Source organism: Parasteatoda tepidariorum, chromosome 4 (assembly GCF_982258835.1).
Source record: "Parasteatoda tepidariorum strain Cologne lab strain chromosome 4, Ptep-v5.0, whole genome shotgun sequence".
Taxonomy (NCBI): Eukaryota; Metazoa; Arthropoda; class Arachnida; order Araneae; family Theridiidae; genus Parasteatoda; species Parasteatoda tepidariorum.
In genome coordinates this window covers 46,953,290-46,972,328 of record NC_141758.1, presented here as the reverse complement: position 1 = coordinate 46,972,328, position 19,039 = coordinate 46,953,290, and the positions used below count along the sequence as shown (strand labels likewise).

The 19,039-nt window shown below is 26.3% G+C and overlaps 1 protein-coding gene and 1 long non-coding RNA gene across 3 annotated transcripts in view; one reads left to right on the top strand and one right to left on the bottom strand.

Moving 5' to 3' along the window:
* LOC122270591 (uncharacterized) overlaps positions 1 to 18,529 on the top strand; it is a 29,484-nt gene extending 10,955 nt beyond the window's left edge. Inside the window, exons 2-4 of the long non-coding RNA XR_006225899.2 lie at positions 1,106 to 1,197; positions 13,325 to 13,369; positions 14,798 to 18,529. This is a non-coding gene — a long non-coding RNA (uncharacterized LOC122270591). The remainder of the gene's footprint in view (positions 1 to 1,105; positions 1,198 to 13,324; positions 13,370 to 14,797) is intronic.
* The window catches only part of LOC107455049 (inactive dipeptidyl peptidase 10), a 452,295-nt gene continuing 446,256 nt past the window's right edge, over positions 13,001 to 19,039 (bottom strand). For both annotated transcript variants that reach the window (XM_016072453.4, XM_016072452.4), the window contains exon 21: positions 13,001 to 14,097. In XM_016072453.4, coding sequence (XP_015927939.1) covers positions 13,960 to 14,097 — 138 coding nt within the window. In that variant the 3' untranslated portion in view covers positions 13,001 to 13,959. The remainder of the gene's footprint in view (positions 14,098 to 19,039) is intronic.

The window sequence follows — 19,039 nt, the reverse complement described above, 5'->3', positions numbered from 1 at the left end:
ATTGATGTGTCATTCATGAATTTGCTTTTCATAAATTTTAATTTAATTAACAATTCTTTTTTTTTTAGTTTACAATATTAATTAAATGATATTTTGTTGAATATAATAAATGTTCGCATTGTTTCATTTTATACTTCAAATTATATATTTTTCTATTTTTTTAAATAATAAAATGAAACAATGTATTGTGTTTTAGGCAGATATATTGGCAAAGATGCAGATATTGCAGATAATTTTTAATACAAATATAACTGAGTAGTTTTCAAAATTTCTATACATTAGCATAAAAAATATAAGTATGCTAACAACTGCTCTTTCCATTCTATTTCGAGTAAGCTAAGCGCGTCAAGTATCAATTCGCTTAAGTGACACATTCTATGTTCTTTCGCAAAGATTCTTTCAAAGGGATTAAAATGATGTACACCTTACATTTAAAAAAAAATTCCATTATTATTTAATAAAATAATCAAAAATAATAACTATTTACTAAAATTTGTTTTTTGCAGGAAATTTTCTTTTGATAAACGAATTTTATAACTCTATGCAAAATTTTTTTAATTCGCTTTGAAAGTTCATTAGATAAGGCGAAATACACACTGCTATTTTGAACAACCTATTGGGACCATATTTCCCAGATTGAGGCTACCCTCTTTATTTGGAGTTAAATCAATAACAATTAAGATATGAGGTAAGCTGAAAGAAATATTTATAAGCATATAGTTACTTTGAAACTATTAACAATTATCTGAATATTGGCCAAAATGAAAAGAAACACTTTAACTATTTTTATTTCTGCTTGTTATAATTTTGTCGTGATTTTCATTCTTTATCTTATTGTTTGTGAGGATGAGCAATATGACATATTTAATCGATACTCACCTTCAACCTTGCATTAAATGATCAATTGTTTGTAAGTTGAAACAAGATACTTACCTATGTATTGTTACGTGCCAGAGAGAAATTGTCTTGCATTAGCAACTGATCTAATTACGCTTAATAGTATGTCTTTATTCCATTTCTTTTTTTCAATTATATGAAAAAATATCTTTATTTTTGTTTTGTTGATTATGCTTTTACTAATAATTTTTTATTAACATTATTTTAGGTTTATACATTTTAAACCGTCTGTTAAGCTGAATGTCATAACTACCTAACCAAACGATTCCAATTTCCACCTAATCAATTTAGATTGAATTGGTAAGTTATTTATAATTTTTCTAAGTTATTTATTAGTAACCTTATTGGGGAATTATGCAATGGTTTGCAAGCTACAGTTTTGTTTTCCACTCTACAATTTCAAATAATATTGATATGTTTAAAGTTTTTTAAATAGTGTTTTTTTAAAAAGTTAGCTCTCTCTGATTTTTAGTTGATTAGTACTAATTACTGTAAAATAGTTATTTGTATCACCAGACTCATATTCATCAAATTTCAAAACATAATGTAAATTATATATTTTTTATTTATAATAATAACATTTATTGGATATTTTTTTTTAGAATGAGACTGGTGAAATGATCTTGTAATAATAAAAATTTGTTGTACAAACTCTACAAATTTCAAAACTTGCAAAGAAAAATACTTAACAATAGAATTTGATATTTGAAGAATAAATAAAAGAAAAGGAATCATTATTTACTACATTTTTTGTTGTTGTCATCATTGCTGTTTGTTAGACACTCATATTCATTATGTGAAATCAAAGTCAAACTAATGTTAACAAAGTACTTATTTGATTTCCTGTTTTTTCAATAAAAGTATTAGCTTGTAACAAACTTTGCCAATAGTCCCGTCCTTAAGAGGACACTAAACGGAGGGCCAAAATTTTTAAAGCAAATTCTGTTGTACTTACATTTGTAAATTGAATTTCAAATTATGGAAAAACAAATTGAGTTCACATAAACCATGAACCTCCGAATACTGAAAAATGTTTTTCAAAATAAATAGCAAATTATGGTACTTACTTCCCTACTGTGTAATCCTACCATAATTTATTCCGAAATGTTCAGCATTTAAAACTTATTGGTTTACCTAAATTTACTTTTTTTCCATAGTTTAAAATTTTTAACTAACAAATGGATGTGAAACAATATGTCATGAAAACTTTCTCTACAGTATAGCTTCCTCTAAATTATGGAAAATCCTTTCTTTTTATTTCTTCTTTTTTCTCACAATCAGTGTTTACTTGTAAATCTTTTTTCTATAATTTAAAATTTTTAGCTGAAAAATGGATGTAAAATATAACTTGACATGAAAGCTTTCTCACACAATTAAGCATCCTCTTAATGGTGGGAAATCCTTTCTTTCTTTTTTTTTCTTGCAATGTGTGTTAACTTGTTAGTCTTTTTTTTTTGTTCTTGTAATATTTAATGCATTTTATAATGTGTCAAATGAGAGAATGGATAATTTTATATATATTCACGCATTCATTTTAAAAGTTTTCCAACAAGTTTTTTTCCCCTTCTCTTAAACTCATGCAGTAATAAATTTTATGAATCAGTAATTTTACCAACCAGTTTTGTCAAAATTATATATATATATATATATATATATATATAATAAAACTTATTAATTATTTTCGTTTTTCTCTTTGTTTTTTTGTGCTATATATATATATATATATATATATATATATATATATATATATATATATATATATATATATATATATATATATATATATATATATATATATATATATAATTTTTTTTCTGAAGGTGTTAAAAATAGAACCAATAGAAATATAGGAATAGTTTTACTTTTCTTAGAAGCATTTAATGAATAAAAGGTTTCCAGTAATAATAGTCCAGTTGTGTAACTGAAACGTCTCTGTTGAATCTTTTTTTATAAATAAAGATATTGAAATTTAAATTCTCAAAGCATATATATATATATATTGAGAACCTTTATGTTTTTCCAGCAATTTTTTATTATTTTTCTAATTATATTATGTTTCTATATATACACATATATTCACTACCCTACAATAATGGAAGGGACATGTTCAATTTTTGACATTTTTTAAAATTTCTCAATAATATTTAGATGATTATTATTTTATAACTTTAGAGAAGTTTAGTTCATGCAACTTTTCATACTTAGCAATAGAGTTTAAATATTTCAAAGATTTGAGAGACTGATAGTAGATTACTAAAAAAAACAAGTATTTTAAAACACCCTATGCCACATAATCAAGCCATAAGTTTGTAACTTGTATCATTTACTTTTATTGTTATTTGCAATAGCAGTGCAAAATTTCATAAACTTAGCTTAAATATTTATGCAGATATGCACATTTTTGTAAGAAATTAATTTCATTGTTTTAAGTTATTTTGATATAACTTTACAGTTATTTAATAAAAATTAGACTAAATTTTTGAAGCAATTTAAAATTATTTACAAAATTATAGCTTTAAAGTTTGAAACAAATTCTTTAAAAAAAAATTTTTTTTTGATAATTTTTGTACGGAATCATTTTTGGCAACTAATGAAGCAACTACTAAAAAAAATTTTTTTATAATTTTGTAGGGAATCATTTTTGGCAACTAATGAAGCAACTACTAAGCACAAAAGGATTAGGGATTTGTACAAATTTCTTTTCATAGTCTCGAATGTTATTGCCGGTGTCTTTTTTAATAAATCTTGTTTCATAATGCGAAATTAAATTTATGGAAAACCCTTTTTCATTTTGAACTTTCTTTTAAAAAGTACCAAAACTTCTTAGAATATTCCTAGAAACTTTTTTAAATTTTTAAGACATTTAAATCAGACTTTTTCTTTAATTGCCAAATACAATTACTACAAAATTCTGAAGAAAAAATTAAAAAAAAATTTCTCACCCATGCGCAATATAAAAGAACCACTTTTGATATCTTAACCCCCTTACGGGGTTAAGCTTTGATCTTAATTGACGGGGGCTGAATGGGGTTAAGCTTTGATCTTAACCACATATTTTAAGCAGTTATTATTAAATTTTTTTTGAAATTTTAAATGAATAATTTTGTAAATAATTTTGAAGTTATAGCAGAAAACATGGAACAAAGAAATCAGTTTTTTTTATAAAATGCCCATATCTCAATAAATAAAATTACGAAATTTTATGCTATTGTTCCAAATAACAACTAAAATAATCAATACAAGTTATAAGCTTATTAATTTATTTTTCGTCGTAGGGTGTTAAGAAATATATATATATTTTTTCATAATTTATTGTCGGAAAAAGCTCTGAAAGCTTTATACTATAGCTAAGTATGAAAAATAGCATGAACTAAACACCTCTAAAGTTAGAAAATATTCCTTTAAGTATTTCTTGAGAAATTTGAAAAACTGTAAATGTGTCATCCATTATTGTAGGGTAGTCTCTATATGTGTATGTATTGTGTGTATAGAATAAACAAATCAATCAAATAAATTTTCTTATAAAATGAAGATTTATTCAAATTATTTACAATTTACAAGAGATGTAATTTTAGCATCTTATTAATACAATATATTTAAAGTTTTGCATATTATCTGAGTCACCTGCAAAGAACCTATGGTTTTGTGAACAAGACAAGCATAAATATTTTACTTTTTTTAAAGAAGAAAAAAAAAAACGCAGATGATCCTTATAATACACAATTACATAAAAACTTATTTAAACATAATACTTTTACATATATACAGCCACATAACTAAGGCCTTCTGATTTGTACACATTTGTCAAATCTTATATTGCTTTTCCCAGTTAAAACTGATTATCTTTTGCAATAATTGTATTTTTGTTAAAAATAGGTTTGTTTATACAAACAAATAGTTTTAAATGTGCTATGATAATTTTTCATGAAATTTCAAATGCCTAAAACAGATATCTTTCATCTGTTGTTTAAATTATCTTTATAAAGGAAAAACTTTATGAAATTTCTAACAGTTTCCCTCAGTATATTTTTATACATTTATGTGTAGTGCTGATGAAATATTTTAAAAATATCGTAAAATTTTTCTCTGTTATAAAAAAAAAATTATTTTGATCACGGATGGGAATTTAATTTATAGATCCAGTTTTGATTGATATATTTTGTTGAATTTAAATTATTTAATTTGTTTATTGCTTCATTTGTTTAACTTAAAACATTCAGCACATGCAGCTCTTTCAGGGCTTCAAGTGCTGCGCACATTGCACATTTTGCGCCAAATCGGTATATTTGCGCATTACTGCGCAGAAACGTCATTTTATGTTAAATTTGCGCCGAATCTGCGCCAAAAAATTTTCGGGGACCAACTAAACATTGCCAAATTTTAATAGCATAAGATATTTTTGTTTCTCTTGTTGATTTCATCGTTATTGAAGTGCCATCAACTTCGTCAATGGCAAGCTAATGGCCTTCTTGCGCTATTCTTTTTATAGATTAGTACCATGATCTTTGAATTAACTAGGGGACCATCCACTAAGTACATATTTTCATGTTGATCCTCAGAACAGTCAAGAATCACAAAGCTTCATAACTTCAAACTTTCCATCTCCCTTTTATTCATTTCATCTAATAAAGATAAGAATTAATTAAGTTTCATAACGTAATTTTTTTTCTGAGGGACCATCCACTAAGTGCATATTGTTTTTAAACAATTATTTTACTTTATTACTTTTTTTTACTAATACTTTTTTTTACTTTATTTGCATTTAAAAATTATTGTATTTTTTTTAATCATTTCATTAATGAAATACTTTATAAGTAACCAATTTTAATAAAAAATTATTAGGGGCCATTCACTAATTTACATTTGTATTATAAATTTATTAAGTTTTCTTAATTTGCTTAATTCTTTACATATTTTTATAAATTTGGTATGATCAATATTATTCTTGTTAATGTTTTGTTGAATATACTATTACAAATAACATTTATTTAAATTTTTAAAAAATTACACTCAATGACCTTAAATAATAGTTATATTAATTACAGTTTTGAATTACCTTTTACAGAAATAAATAAAGTAATTATTAATTTAAAAAATAGTATGAGCCATTCAGTATTGAATTTATTTAAATTTCTTTTGCCAAAAGCTCTTTTTTTTTAAAAGAAATATTTCGGCAATTAGGTCTTTTAAAAACTGAAACACCATTGATTCACTTGCTGTATGATGAAATGTTGTTCCTAGTTAAAGCATTGTTAGGGCGTTTTTTGAAGAGTTCTGCTTTTCATGTTTGTCAGGAAAGGACTTAAAATCATTGGATGTAGAAAACGCAGAAATTTGGCAAAATTAAAATTTAATAGATGTTGGACTAGATACCACAAAGGCGATGACATCCTTATCTTCTTCAGAAAAAAAATTATGTATTTAGGTGCAAGGTCTTTTTACTTGGCATGCGCAAAAAAATTATTAAAAGTATTGCCTCTTAAAAATAGATTACTGTACTATCTTAAAGTGTAGCATCCTGTAATGAGAATGGAAGAAACTTCTATTAAGTCAATAAGATATCTGGCAACAGTAACCCCATCCATTATAAAGCCTGGAGAGGCATCTTTGTTACTAGATGAAGGGACAAGGTTACATGGGGAACCAGAAAGTTATTCTTCTGACTCAAATGAATATGCACAGATTGATGTGTTTTGGAAAAACTATTTTGTGAAGAAAGATAATTTTGGGAAATATCAAATATCCTCTTATAACATAGCTCTTTTGTCTGTACCACATGGGAATGCCGATATTGAAAGAGGTTTAAGCTACTTGACAATAAGGCAAGTTTAAATTTGCATAGTGTGAATGGTTTGAGAGAAGTTGTGTCATATATCAACAAAATAGGGGTTTAAATAACTTTAAAGTTGAAAAAGATATGATTAAAGTGGTTCGTGTAGCATTTAAAAATTCTGCTCAATTAGAGGTTGAGAAAAAAGAAAGAAAAAAGCGAAAAACACTGAGACTGAGGAAAGCAGATTGAAAGCTGCTGAAATGGATTTATAAAAAAAATTGAAGGCTTCTCAGGATCTCTTAGCCGCAGCTGAAAAAAATATTAAAGATGGGTAAAATAATAAAGACATATCGATTATAGAAAGCGGACAAATCCTCTTATCTGAGGCTAAGTCGAGGATTGCAGAATATTTAACAGCATTGGAAGGTACCAAAAAGAAATGTAATTTGTTAATGTAGGGACCTTCAAAAAAGTGTAAAGAATAAGATATGTTATTAATGAACAAAATTAAAAATTCTTGTTATTAAATTCTTGTTTTAATTCTATGTATTAACTATGCTCCAAATCTTTGTTTTGCTGCTCCAAAATTGCTTTTTTGTTGCTCCAAAGATGCTCCAAAACCATGTTTTGCCACTTGAAGCCCTGCTCTTTCTAATATCTATAGACTGTGTTGGAATAAAGGAAAAAAATATGCTTTTTTTTTATCTTTGTATTAATTTTTATATTTATTTATGTATTTATTTATGGCTTGAACAATTCCATTCAAAAAACTATTTGAAATGAGTTATATGTTCTAACTAATGACATATCTATTTACATAATCATTACAATTAGAGATGAGGAAATTTATTTGCTCACTAACTTATTTTTATTTGCAAGTTTTCTCACAACATGAAGTTCCATGTCAAAACTAAAGCTTATGAGCTTTGTATTATATATAAAATGAATGAGGATTGCTTTATTTTCTGCATTTTCTTCTAAGAATTAGTTATTAGATATCTAAAGAAACAACTATTTATGTACAGTACAGAACCTCTTATCCGGAAATCAGAATACCGGAAAACCAGAACGAAATTCGATACATTTTCCCGCCATTTTTTTTAAAGAAATATTTTTTCCCGGGAAAGATTTCAGAATTCTTTCTTTTTTAAAAGATGTTTACCACCATTTTAGAAATAATCATTAGTTCCTCACACGGTCAAAAGAAGTAAGAGTTTTTTTAAATTATTCTAATTATATATATATTTTTTTAGTTGATTTTGACAGTAAAAAAAACGGCTTTTTGTAATGATTCAGAAAACCGGAAAAATCAGTTATCCAGAATAGCGATGGTCCCGATCGTTTCGGATAATCGGTTCTCTACTGTAGTATAATTGCCTGTATTGTTAACTTAAAATGCCAAAATTTAACAAAAATTTAAAATTTTTTCTGAGATATAGATTTTGTTAATAAAACAACCTTAAATTGATGTGCAGTCTGATTAATTTCTTTTTTGGATAAAATTTTTCAGGAATTCTTGATATTTTTTTAAAATTAAATTTGAGTATTTGGTGCTACTTTTTTAAGCATTTCATGTTGCTTGAAATAACTCTTTATAAAAATATTATTATGCTCTAATTTGAATTACAGATTTTTTTAACTTTCATTAAATTTTATCACAGGTCTTGCAGATGCATTTGAATAGCTGCCAACTTTCTCTCTATTTGCAGTTTTTTTAATCTTTTTTTTTATAGTGAAAAACAAATGTTTTAGCAATTGCAACCAAAATTCATTACTGCATGATTAATTTTCATTTGAATAGTTTCCTTTTTAAAATAATTCGACACCATAGAAGTCAAAGTTCCTTTCAATAAATATTTGTGTATAAATTTTGCTTCTACTTAATGTAAAAACAAAATTTCATAAATTGAGAAAGTTGGCAGCTATCAGTTTTCAATTTTGTTCATTGATAAATGACTCATTTCTGTCTTGTTGGAAATAGATAAATAATTTATGATTTTTATTTGTACAAAACTTAATATTAAATATTATTTGATCCAATTTTGAACTAACAATGAACAAATATCAGTAACATTTGGTTTTTATTTAAATAAGTTTCAACGCTGAACAAGATTGTTTCCCATAACAAACTGGTCCCTCAAAGCATTTGTTTTCCTCAGCTGTTACTTGTTTTTTGAAATATTTTATAGTGTATAGCCATAATTTAACTTGTTAAATTACATGTAAAACTTTTTTCTGTATTTTAATGTAAAAATTAAATTGTAATGTAAATTTTATTGCAATTTGCATTTCATTTGTCAAAATTTTGTTTTTTTTTAAAAAAAACTTTTAAGAATAAAATTATAAATTTATTGATATTTTATGAATGAAACTTATTAAAAAAATTTTGTGATAATATTATGAAGATTTTTATTTTTAGTAAAAGAATACAAAATGCAAAAGAGTTTTATTTTTAATAATATTTATTCAAATGTAGTGATAAAACTTAAGCCTGCTTGCCATTACGTTTAAAAAAAATAGTTAAAATAAACTTAATTAAAAGTTTATTTTAGTTATTATTTTTCACTCAAAAGTCAAAATTAGGGAAATTGATTTTGGGCATGTATTATTTATGTGTTACTTTTTCATTTTTTTTTTATCAAATCATAAATTAAGAGCTAACAACATGATCAAATCATGTAGAAATTTTGCTATTCTGAATAATATTAGGTGGAGTATAGCAAAATATAACTTGCAAAATTTATAGCGTATCATAAGTTAAGACTACTGAAGCCATGGATCAAGCAAGCAAATAAATGGTTAATTGATAATACATACAGATTAATTATTATATTGTATAAAATAAACTATGTGAGTATGGCAATAAAGATAAATCCCCCTCTCAAGTTTTGAAATTATAGTATCTATTTACATTTGTAAAAAATCTATATAAACCATTGCAATAATATGCATAACCAGATAAAAGGTTTCATTTATAGCTTAGCATATTCGATGCTTAGAAGTTGCATAGATCGAAGTATTTTTATTCTACATTACTAGTGAAAACATTCATTCCTTTTTTTTTCACTATTTCATACTGTTGTTTGCTTAATTGTGTATATATAAATAGAAAAGTAAGCAATTTGGGGTTTGAACAATGAACAATGCAACAAAAACAAAATTCTAAGTCCAACAGCACCAAGATGCCTGCAATATTAGAAACATACATGAAACAAAACAAAGTAAATTATTTAATAAAACAATGTTGTAGTCCATAATTTGTTTTTAAATTTGAAAGTAGGCACAAAAAACAAAACAAAACTGCTACATGTTTATTATCATGCTGATTTTCGTGTGCACCTTCTATTTTTAAAATATGAAGAATTACATTGAAATATTCTTCATAATGTTCTTTAAACTTCTTCTGCCAATGCTTGTCTTTTGCAAATTTTTCAAAAAATTTTGCATCTTAATTTATGAGCTCTTCCGTTTTTTACCTATAGAACTATTGCACTGGTCTTTTTTGATAATATATATGCATCACTCTAGTCTGTATGTGGCAATAAAGATGTTTCAATACAGCATTTATTGGCACTTCTAATGTCATTATTTAATTCAGTGATCACAAAAATTGTGTAACAATTCACACTTTTTGTTTAATTTTCAATGCCACACCTCCATACATTATTTTTCATTTTACTGAATATAATAACATTTCTTAGAGGTAAAGATAACTTTTAATAATTGAGATTCATCAGTTATTTTCTTTATTCATTTAATAAATCAGTAAAAAGTTGTGTTTGAATCACATTGTCCATGAGATGTTTTTGGTAATAATTTAAATTTTTTGTTGCAACTCATATCATTTGAAATTATCATGTGTTTTTGTTTAAATTATAAGGGACTGACAGTTTCAATCAATTAAAAAAAAAACTGTATGCAAATATATTTCTTGTAAAAGTAACAAAGTAAACTGTGAATAATTTACTATTGCAATCACATAAACTCTTCGAAAATTTTGTTTTTATTTGATATTACCTATCAAAAGTCTCTAAAGTTGTTATCCTCAACCTCGTTATTCCCATTTTTAAATGATTTAAAATTTTTATTAATCTCCCGTCGTCTTATGATGTTTTTAAAACTGACAAGAGGGCCACCAGATTTGGTGAAAATTCATTAAAAAAAACTGTTTTTATGTAGTTTTTATTTCATATTTTTTTTTTCAATTGTGCTTCTAGTTATATATATATTCAGAAAACTTTTTGATGTTCTTTGTTTTAGTTTTTTGGGGAAATTTGGTGATTCATTTGTACTTTACCTATAAATAAAATACTCCTAACTAAAAGCAATAAGCTGGGTAAAATTGATTTCAATAGATTTTTTTTACTGTTAGATCTAAAGAGGAATCCTAAAACGTCTATGTTGCTAAACTAATTCAAAGTGAATTACATTGAAATTCAAAAACATTATGACTAGAAACAAACATACATTTTAGTATTTTTATAAGGACAGGCTGCACGGCAGCCATATTTACATCTAAAGAGACATAGAACATAAACAGTTTGTGAACACTTAATACTGAAGAAAATTACAAAACGTATAATACTCTGAGCTATGAAATGCTAAATATGTGATCATTATAATACAAGTATCTTTGAAAAGTGTGGTAGGATCTCATTTTTGTTTAAATTTTATTTATTAAAAAAAGTTTTTTAATTGTAATGTGAAATTTTTTTCTACATTTGGTGCCCAGTAAGCAATTGATATTATTTAAATTCTTAATTAGGTGCATAAAGTTAATTTAATGGGTTTATTTCATAAATTTGTTCATTTAGTAGATTTAGAACTTGTAATTAGGTTCTTTTTTATTACATATAGTGCATGTTCATAGAAATTTTTATTAAATGTGAAAAATTTGGAACTTTTATTCAAATTTTTTTGTTTGTTTTTAATTTATTATTCTAAATATCTAGAAAGTGTTTATAACGATTACGGAATTTAAATTCTATTGCCAATGAATAATTGATGTAACACTTGGATCATGAAATATTTCTAGTAATTTTTTTTATACTACTATCTTTCTCTTTTTTTTTATTATTTTAAGTTTTATTTTTAAGATTTCAATTGCTTATAATTTTGTTGTAATTTATTTTTTGATAAACTTTTTAATACATTTTAATATACATTTCCAGAAATTTTTTGACATAGATAGCAAGTAATTTTCTTAGTAAGGATACAAGACATAAATAGGAATACTTCTCATTGAATGGAGGAAGTATGGAACACACATAACACTTAACAGAATCTAGTATAAAAATAAACTATATTCAAAAACCAGTTTCATTTAACAAATACATATTATTCTTCCATTTTTCACCTTTAATGAGCAAAATATTAATTCATTCTTTTAATCATCCCCTGAGCAAAATATTTTAGTAATTTGAAACTTATTCTTTATTTCTCAACACAGTAAAAAAAAGTCTTGGAAATATAAGTTTTTGCTTATTTTATGCTAACCTTTTAATTTAATTTTAGAAAATAAAATTTGCTAAATTAAATGCATTATTATAAAATTCTGAATTTAGAAAATATTATTAAATGCTTTTTACAACTTATTTTTGCCTGAAACATATAAAAATAATGCAGATAATGATAATGATGGTATCATGAATTATTGAGAATGTTTGAGTTCATTTTTTCATTAATTATTCTTTTTCAAAAAATAATTACTCAACTTTGGGTAAAATTTAAAAATCTGTTTTATTAACACATATTTTTTTTCCATTAATATTTGATCGAAAATTTTGGTTTTCTTATAATTTAGTAATCTGTTTAATATTTTAATATAATTGTAAAGAAAAAGAAATTTTTTTCTTAGTAAGTGTTGGAACCAATTTTGAATCTCATTTGAAAGGATTTCAATTAAATAAATAAAGTTAAATAATTTATCCATATAATTATCAATATCATTTTGTGTGAAATAAAGTGAGTGGTGTTTCATATTTAAAAAAATCTCTAAATCAAGTTTGAAATAACAATAAAACATTTTATATTGTGATAAATATTAATCCACTGCAAGTCTTAAAATTTTTACTGAGCTTATTCAATATGCAAAATTGGCATGGAATTAATTTTTTCTTAAATTTATTTCCTGAACATAATGGAGCTTTTCTTCCTGAACATTGGTAGAAATATTTTTTATTTTATATCAAACATTTAAGTTTTGGTCTACAATTGCATAAAATATATTTATTGTTTAGTATTATATTCTGTATAATTAAAAATATAAAATTTTTTAGTTAATTTTATATATATATAAAATTAACTAAACTATATAACTTTTTATATATATTTCTTTCTTTCTTTCTAAATTGTGAAATTTAAAAAAAATTCAAAAGCAACTAGTACTAATAGTGTTTATAATTTTTTACTTTCTCATATAGTATAAGTTGTTACAAATATTTTTTTCACTTTCATATAGTCATGAATTTTTCTTTGTAATATACTTACAAATGTGTAAACTAAGTTCAGAAAATTTAATAGGTCTCAGTTTCTAATTAGGGTGTGGATAATTTACTGAATTATATTCTATGTGTATTAAATTGAATCGGCTTTATATTTTTGACATTTGTTCAATGGAGTACATAATAATGTATGATTATTTTATTTTTTAAGGTTACTTAGCTTTCTTTTAAGATAATTAGCACCTACATTAATAGGGTAAGTTTTATATTTTTTAAACTAAATAACACTTATTTTATTATTATTTCCTTGCTGATTTTTATTTAATTCAAATTTACTATAGTTAAAAATTAAAATGTCATGTTTTTATAACTATTTGGTTCTGTTTGCGATTAGAAAATGCATGTATCATTAGAGGAATCCAGTTCTGAACTTCAAAATCCATCAAATTAATTTTGTATGACAAATAATTACAAACCTTCAATACATCATCAAGAAATATAAAATTTTGTTTCATTTAAAAGCGTGATAACACTAAAATACATTTCTCGGTATGTATAAACCATCTTAGTTTTGTGAACCAGAACCACCACACTATTATTTCGAGCACCAGTTACATTTTCGGTTGAATTTGGCAAAAAAGGAAATTAAAAGACGCTTGCATTTTCTATTCTGGAAGATAATTGAATTCATATAGTCATATAGATGAATCCAAGTTGTGCTAGAATATCACTCATGTATTGGGAGCAAAAGGAATGTGTGTTAGTAATCATCTTCATTGAATGACGATTTGTTAGAGAAGTGATTGTAACAGATGTAAGTGTACATTATCACCAGGAAGTGTTGTACTATCTCCGTTCTTCTGTTTGTGGTGGTAATCTTTCTTCGCCTTCTGGAATACCGAAACAATTATCTAGGAAGCTCTCCATTGTTCTATATAAATGGGATTTAACATTTGATAGCCCATGAGACTCATCAGGATAAACCTGAAAAAATAAAAAGTGGTATTTATCAGTAAAACCCGAAAGAGTGCTTTAAAATTAGGGTTAAAGTTTTCCTTTGTAGCTTACATATTTAACATATTTTTAAGAAAAACTAACATTAATTATAAATAAAGATTGTGCAAATGAAAAGTAGATGCCGGTAGGAAATTGTGTAAGAAGCAAAGCAGCAGCACCATTTTAAAGGAAATTATAGTTTGTCTAAAGTAAGAACTCCCCTAGAAATTCATCTGGACCCATAGGGGTGACTATGGTAACGAGGTATAACTATTCCAAGTAGGGGTGTGGGGTTACTGTTTAGGATGGGCTGTGGCTGGGGTCGGTGAGAGAAAGGTAATCTTTTACTTTGGTCTGTTGTGTCAGCCCTAGAGTGAAGAGAAGTTACCCTCCCTGAAATGCACTATTTTTGTTTCCATAGCAGCAGACGGCCTCAGACTCTGTGGCGGGACTGTAGACAAACTGTAGGTGAAGTGTGCTACATATTCCTTACCTTCTGTATAGATTAGATTTTTTAAAGTTAATTTTATATTTTTGCATATTTTGACCCTTTGTCTGAAATGAGTTATTTCTGAGAAATGTATTTATAAAATTTGTTTATCCAACTATAAACTATTTAATGCATATTATTTAATATTTATGTAATTTAATAATGAATATTTTAAATTGCAAGATATACATATTTTAGGCTTGACAAGGGCTATGAAAAGACTATGAAAAACAGAAAAAAAAGTCTGTCTTATCAGGTATTGTTTTTCTTTTTTTTAGCTTTCTGTGTAAACAGAATGATTGATAATGGTATCTAATTTCTTTTAGTGTGTATATGTTGGTAAAATGATTCCTATCTATCCTTTTCAATGATGTATTTTTATAATTAATAATTATTTATAAAACATATCATTAATTCTAATATTTGATTAGAATTTTTAATTAATTCAATAATTTTGATGGTGCTCAGTAACCAGAGTAGCATACTTATTTTGTTTACTATTATTTTGATGTAGAGTATTTAGACAACTTTTGACCTAATGATCAGCATTTGATATGATAAGCTAATTTCATGGTTTGTGTTAAACTTTTTTATTATGCTCATTAATTTGTTTCAGGCAGTATTTAAGTTAGAAAATCAGACACAAGAATGTAATTTCTTTGAATAAGTATACCATTTTTTGTTGGATTTGAACTTCAAGATGTGAGAATTAACTGGGACCTAGACGATATGGTCCCAAAACTCCAGTTAGCAGAGTGACAGAAATTTGGAATCCTCATTGTTAATTTCTTTTTTTAAGAGTTCTGCAGCAGACCCGGAACTACACTGCACTAGTATTCAATTGAAATTGCAAATTTTCAATTAACTTCAGAACTACTGGATTGAATTTAAGGAAATTTGGTCTGATTATAGGTAGATATAGCAAAAAATAATAATTCATATAATATTCACATTCAGTAAGTGTTACACATATCTAACACTCATTTGAGTCACTAAGTAAGAAACAGTAGTTAGATTAGCATGAAAAAAATGAGTTAATTTTTTATATGATCTACTCTCAGCGATATTGGCTCAAAAAGTGATTTAATTCTGAGAATGAGGCATTTTAGGAGTTCAGTGCGCTATATTTAGATGCTGGATGATTGCTTGTAGTCAAGTCCCTAGCCTATTAGCAATTTTTAACATTATCATATTTAAGTGAATCAAAAAAATTTGTCCACAGTTCCGAAGTTCATCAACATACTTTTATTTCTTTACAAATTTTTACAAAATTTAAAACTATTGTTAAATTTAACTTTTGGAATTTTTTTTTTAAATTAAACTTTTTTTTACATTTTACCTCTTCACTGATTAAGTTATTAGTACTATATCTTACAGATTGCAGCTAGCTCCCATATTTTGAAGGATAAAAAAGTATGTTAATTTAGAAAGTAATTTTTTTTTGTTTGATTTCATAACTGAAAAGATTGTCTACATAACCTTTATATGAAAGGTTAGAACTGCAAACCATTAAAATTATGTGTCGTAGTAAGTGGAACTGATCATTTTATCAAAACATCCAAAAAAAAATATCTTCAATGCACTGTAAAGTGTGCAGAAAAAAGGACCAGCTTGAATAACTTTTGATCTAATGATCGGACTTTTACATTCTAGGATTCAATTTGTTATCTCAAATATGCCATGGTGCGTAGTGTTTTTAAAAAGTGCTTAAAGGTGCTTATTTCATGCAGTGTTTTTAAAAAGTGCTTAATTTTCCGTTTTCGAAAATGAGATTGTTTTCTTTATGTCGATTTGCACTGCATATTATGCAAATGCGATGTTTTCACATTGTTCTATTCAACTTTTCCACAATTCATTCATCCTCAATCCGTTTTGGCGTACCGTCGGTCTGTAACGTATGATAACACCAATCATGCAACATGTTTGATGAAATACTAGGGAGTCAGCATGTGCAACTCTGCTGCATTTTGCAAGATTTTCCACCCTCTGATATCGAACCAAAAAATCTCTTGATCATTTCATAATGGTTAATGTAATCACGAAAAGAGTTCTTTGTCAGAAACTAGTTATTTTATCATGATCATGTAAAGTCTTTGAGAATTATTTTGCCTTTTGTTAATGTATATAGTGCTTAGAAATATTTTTTGAGTACTTAAAAGGTGCTTATTTTTTGTTAAAAGATTTGGCTATGCACCCTGTATGCTGATTAATAAGAGCAGACAATATTTTAAGTTACGAAATCAGATACAAAAACATACTTTCTCTGAATAAACATAATTTTTTTCCGGCGGATTCGGATTTCTGAGCCCCAAAATATAGGGTAGCTGCAATCTGGGAAATATGGTCCAAATAGTTTGGTCAGGAGAGCACTCCAAAGTTTGACCCCTTAATTTTACTTTTTGTGTATTTTGCCATATCACGAGAACTTTTTAAGGAAATTTAAAAAAAAAAATTACACTTCGTTTATTCAAAGATAATTTCGGGTAAAAAATAGCTTTTAGTAAAGATTTATTATTTTTTATTATTTTAATAAAAATGGTCAAAAAATTTTGGATTGTAAGGCAAAATTTTTTCCTTCATTTTAAGGAGTATAATTTTACATAGCAAAATCAAGGGAATAGTTCCCTAGAAATCTAATTTTGAAAAAGTCATATTTTTTAAAATTCGATTGCTCATTAAATATTTGACTGATTTTGCTCAAATTTTGTATTTTGCCATGTTTAATTAAATTCTTTAAAATGATGCAAAAAATTTTATACAATTCAAAAATTTTTCAACCACTTATAAAGTAATAAATAAAAATTATTTACTGAAAGTTATTTTTTTCACGGAATTACCTTTGGATAAACAAATTTTATAATTGAGGGTTAAATTTTTTTAAACTCACTTAAGTTCGCGAGATATGGCAAAACTCGCAAAAAGTAAAAGGAATCCAAACTTTGGAGAGCTCTTCTGACCAAACTATTGGAACCATATTTCTCGGATTCCGACTACCTCCTATGTCTGGGGGGTGAGAAAGCCAAACCCGTTTAAAAGAAAGTATATTAATTTAGAGAAAATTGTGTCTGATTTCGTAACTTAAAATATCGCCTGCACTTACTAATTAGCATATTTGAGGTCATCCCCTTGAGCCATTAAGATGAAGTCTTAGAATGGGAAAATCTGATCATTAGAGCAAAAGTTTTTCAGGATGATCTTTTTTTTCTCTTCTTCACATACTATGCAGGACTGTATATATTTTTTCTTGGAGGATATTATCAATAATTTTCAATCGATTGCTAAATAAAGTATGCTTGCTATCTTTTTCAACATTTTTAATGGTCTCATTCTTATTTTATTACCTTGTTTGTAAAGCCTATCTTGACCCTGCCACAGAGAGTCTTGTCTAAAATGTTGTGTTTATATGTGCAACAATTGACAAATTTTTCAGGAAATATGGTCATGGTTTGATTTAAGAGTATTTCATTATTTCAATGAAATTGTAAAAGTGCTTTCTAAGATCTCTTGTTAACTTCTTCCTAAGGCTTCTTGTTTGTTGCGTGATCAAACATCCTTACATACTATTAAGTCTTTGCAGGGATCTGCTAGTGTATACTTACCCTTACAAAATGGCAATTTTGGCTTCATTAGCAGATTCTTGCGAAGACGTTTAATCAGTATTACAAGACATGGTAAATAATCAAATTAACAAGAAATTTGATTCTGTCATTTGGCTGGCTCCTGAACTGATTGACACAAAAATGCAAACGAGGCTCCTCGTGGTATCAATTGGCCGAAAGAGGATCCATGTAAATAATAACAGGTGGGAATTGGAATGCAAGAATTACCAATCAAAAATGGTTAAAAAGATATCAAACAGCCTTTATTTAACAATGGTTTGAAAGCCTTTCAGCAAATATCTGCTCTATTAACATATACAGGGTTAAAAAATAGCTTCGAAACTGTCAAATATCTTAAGAAATATTCATACAATCCAAAAAGTAAAAATAGTCACATTCATTGTTTTTTAAAAGCTATCTAATGATATTAAACTCAATTTCCCACTCCTACTTAATGGGGTTGGGGCGGAGATCAACTTTGAAGCCTTAAATATAAACACCTATTTTTTATTGAAGATTAGGATTCTTCAGAAAAAAGTAGCCATATTTGAGTTTCAGGTTTATGCATTTTGCTTCACAGATGGCACTTTAACAGAGAAAAAATAAGTGGGGTACAAGCTGTTTAAAATGGCGAATATCGAGACCCATCAAATAAAGAAGATAAACAGACTTTTTAGAAAATTTATCCTTTTTTTTATTGAAAAAAATACGGAAACATTTTTAGTTTAATTTGAAATAAACTAAACTCAGTGGTGCAACAGCCCATAGAGGGCCAAGGCCTACTGTGCCCATCTCAGTTTTCTTGACCTTGGGCTCCGGGGTGCAGGAGCAGATGTTCCGG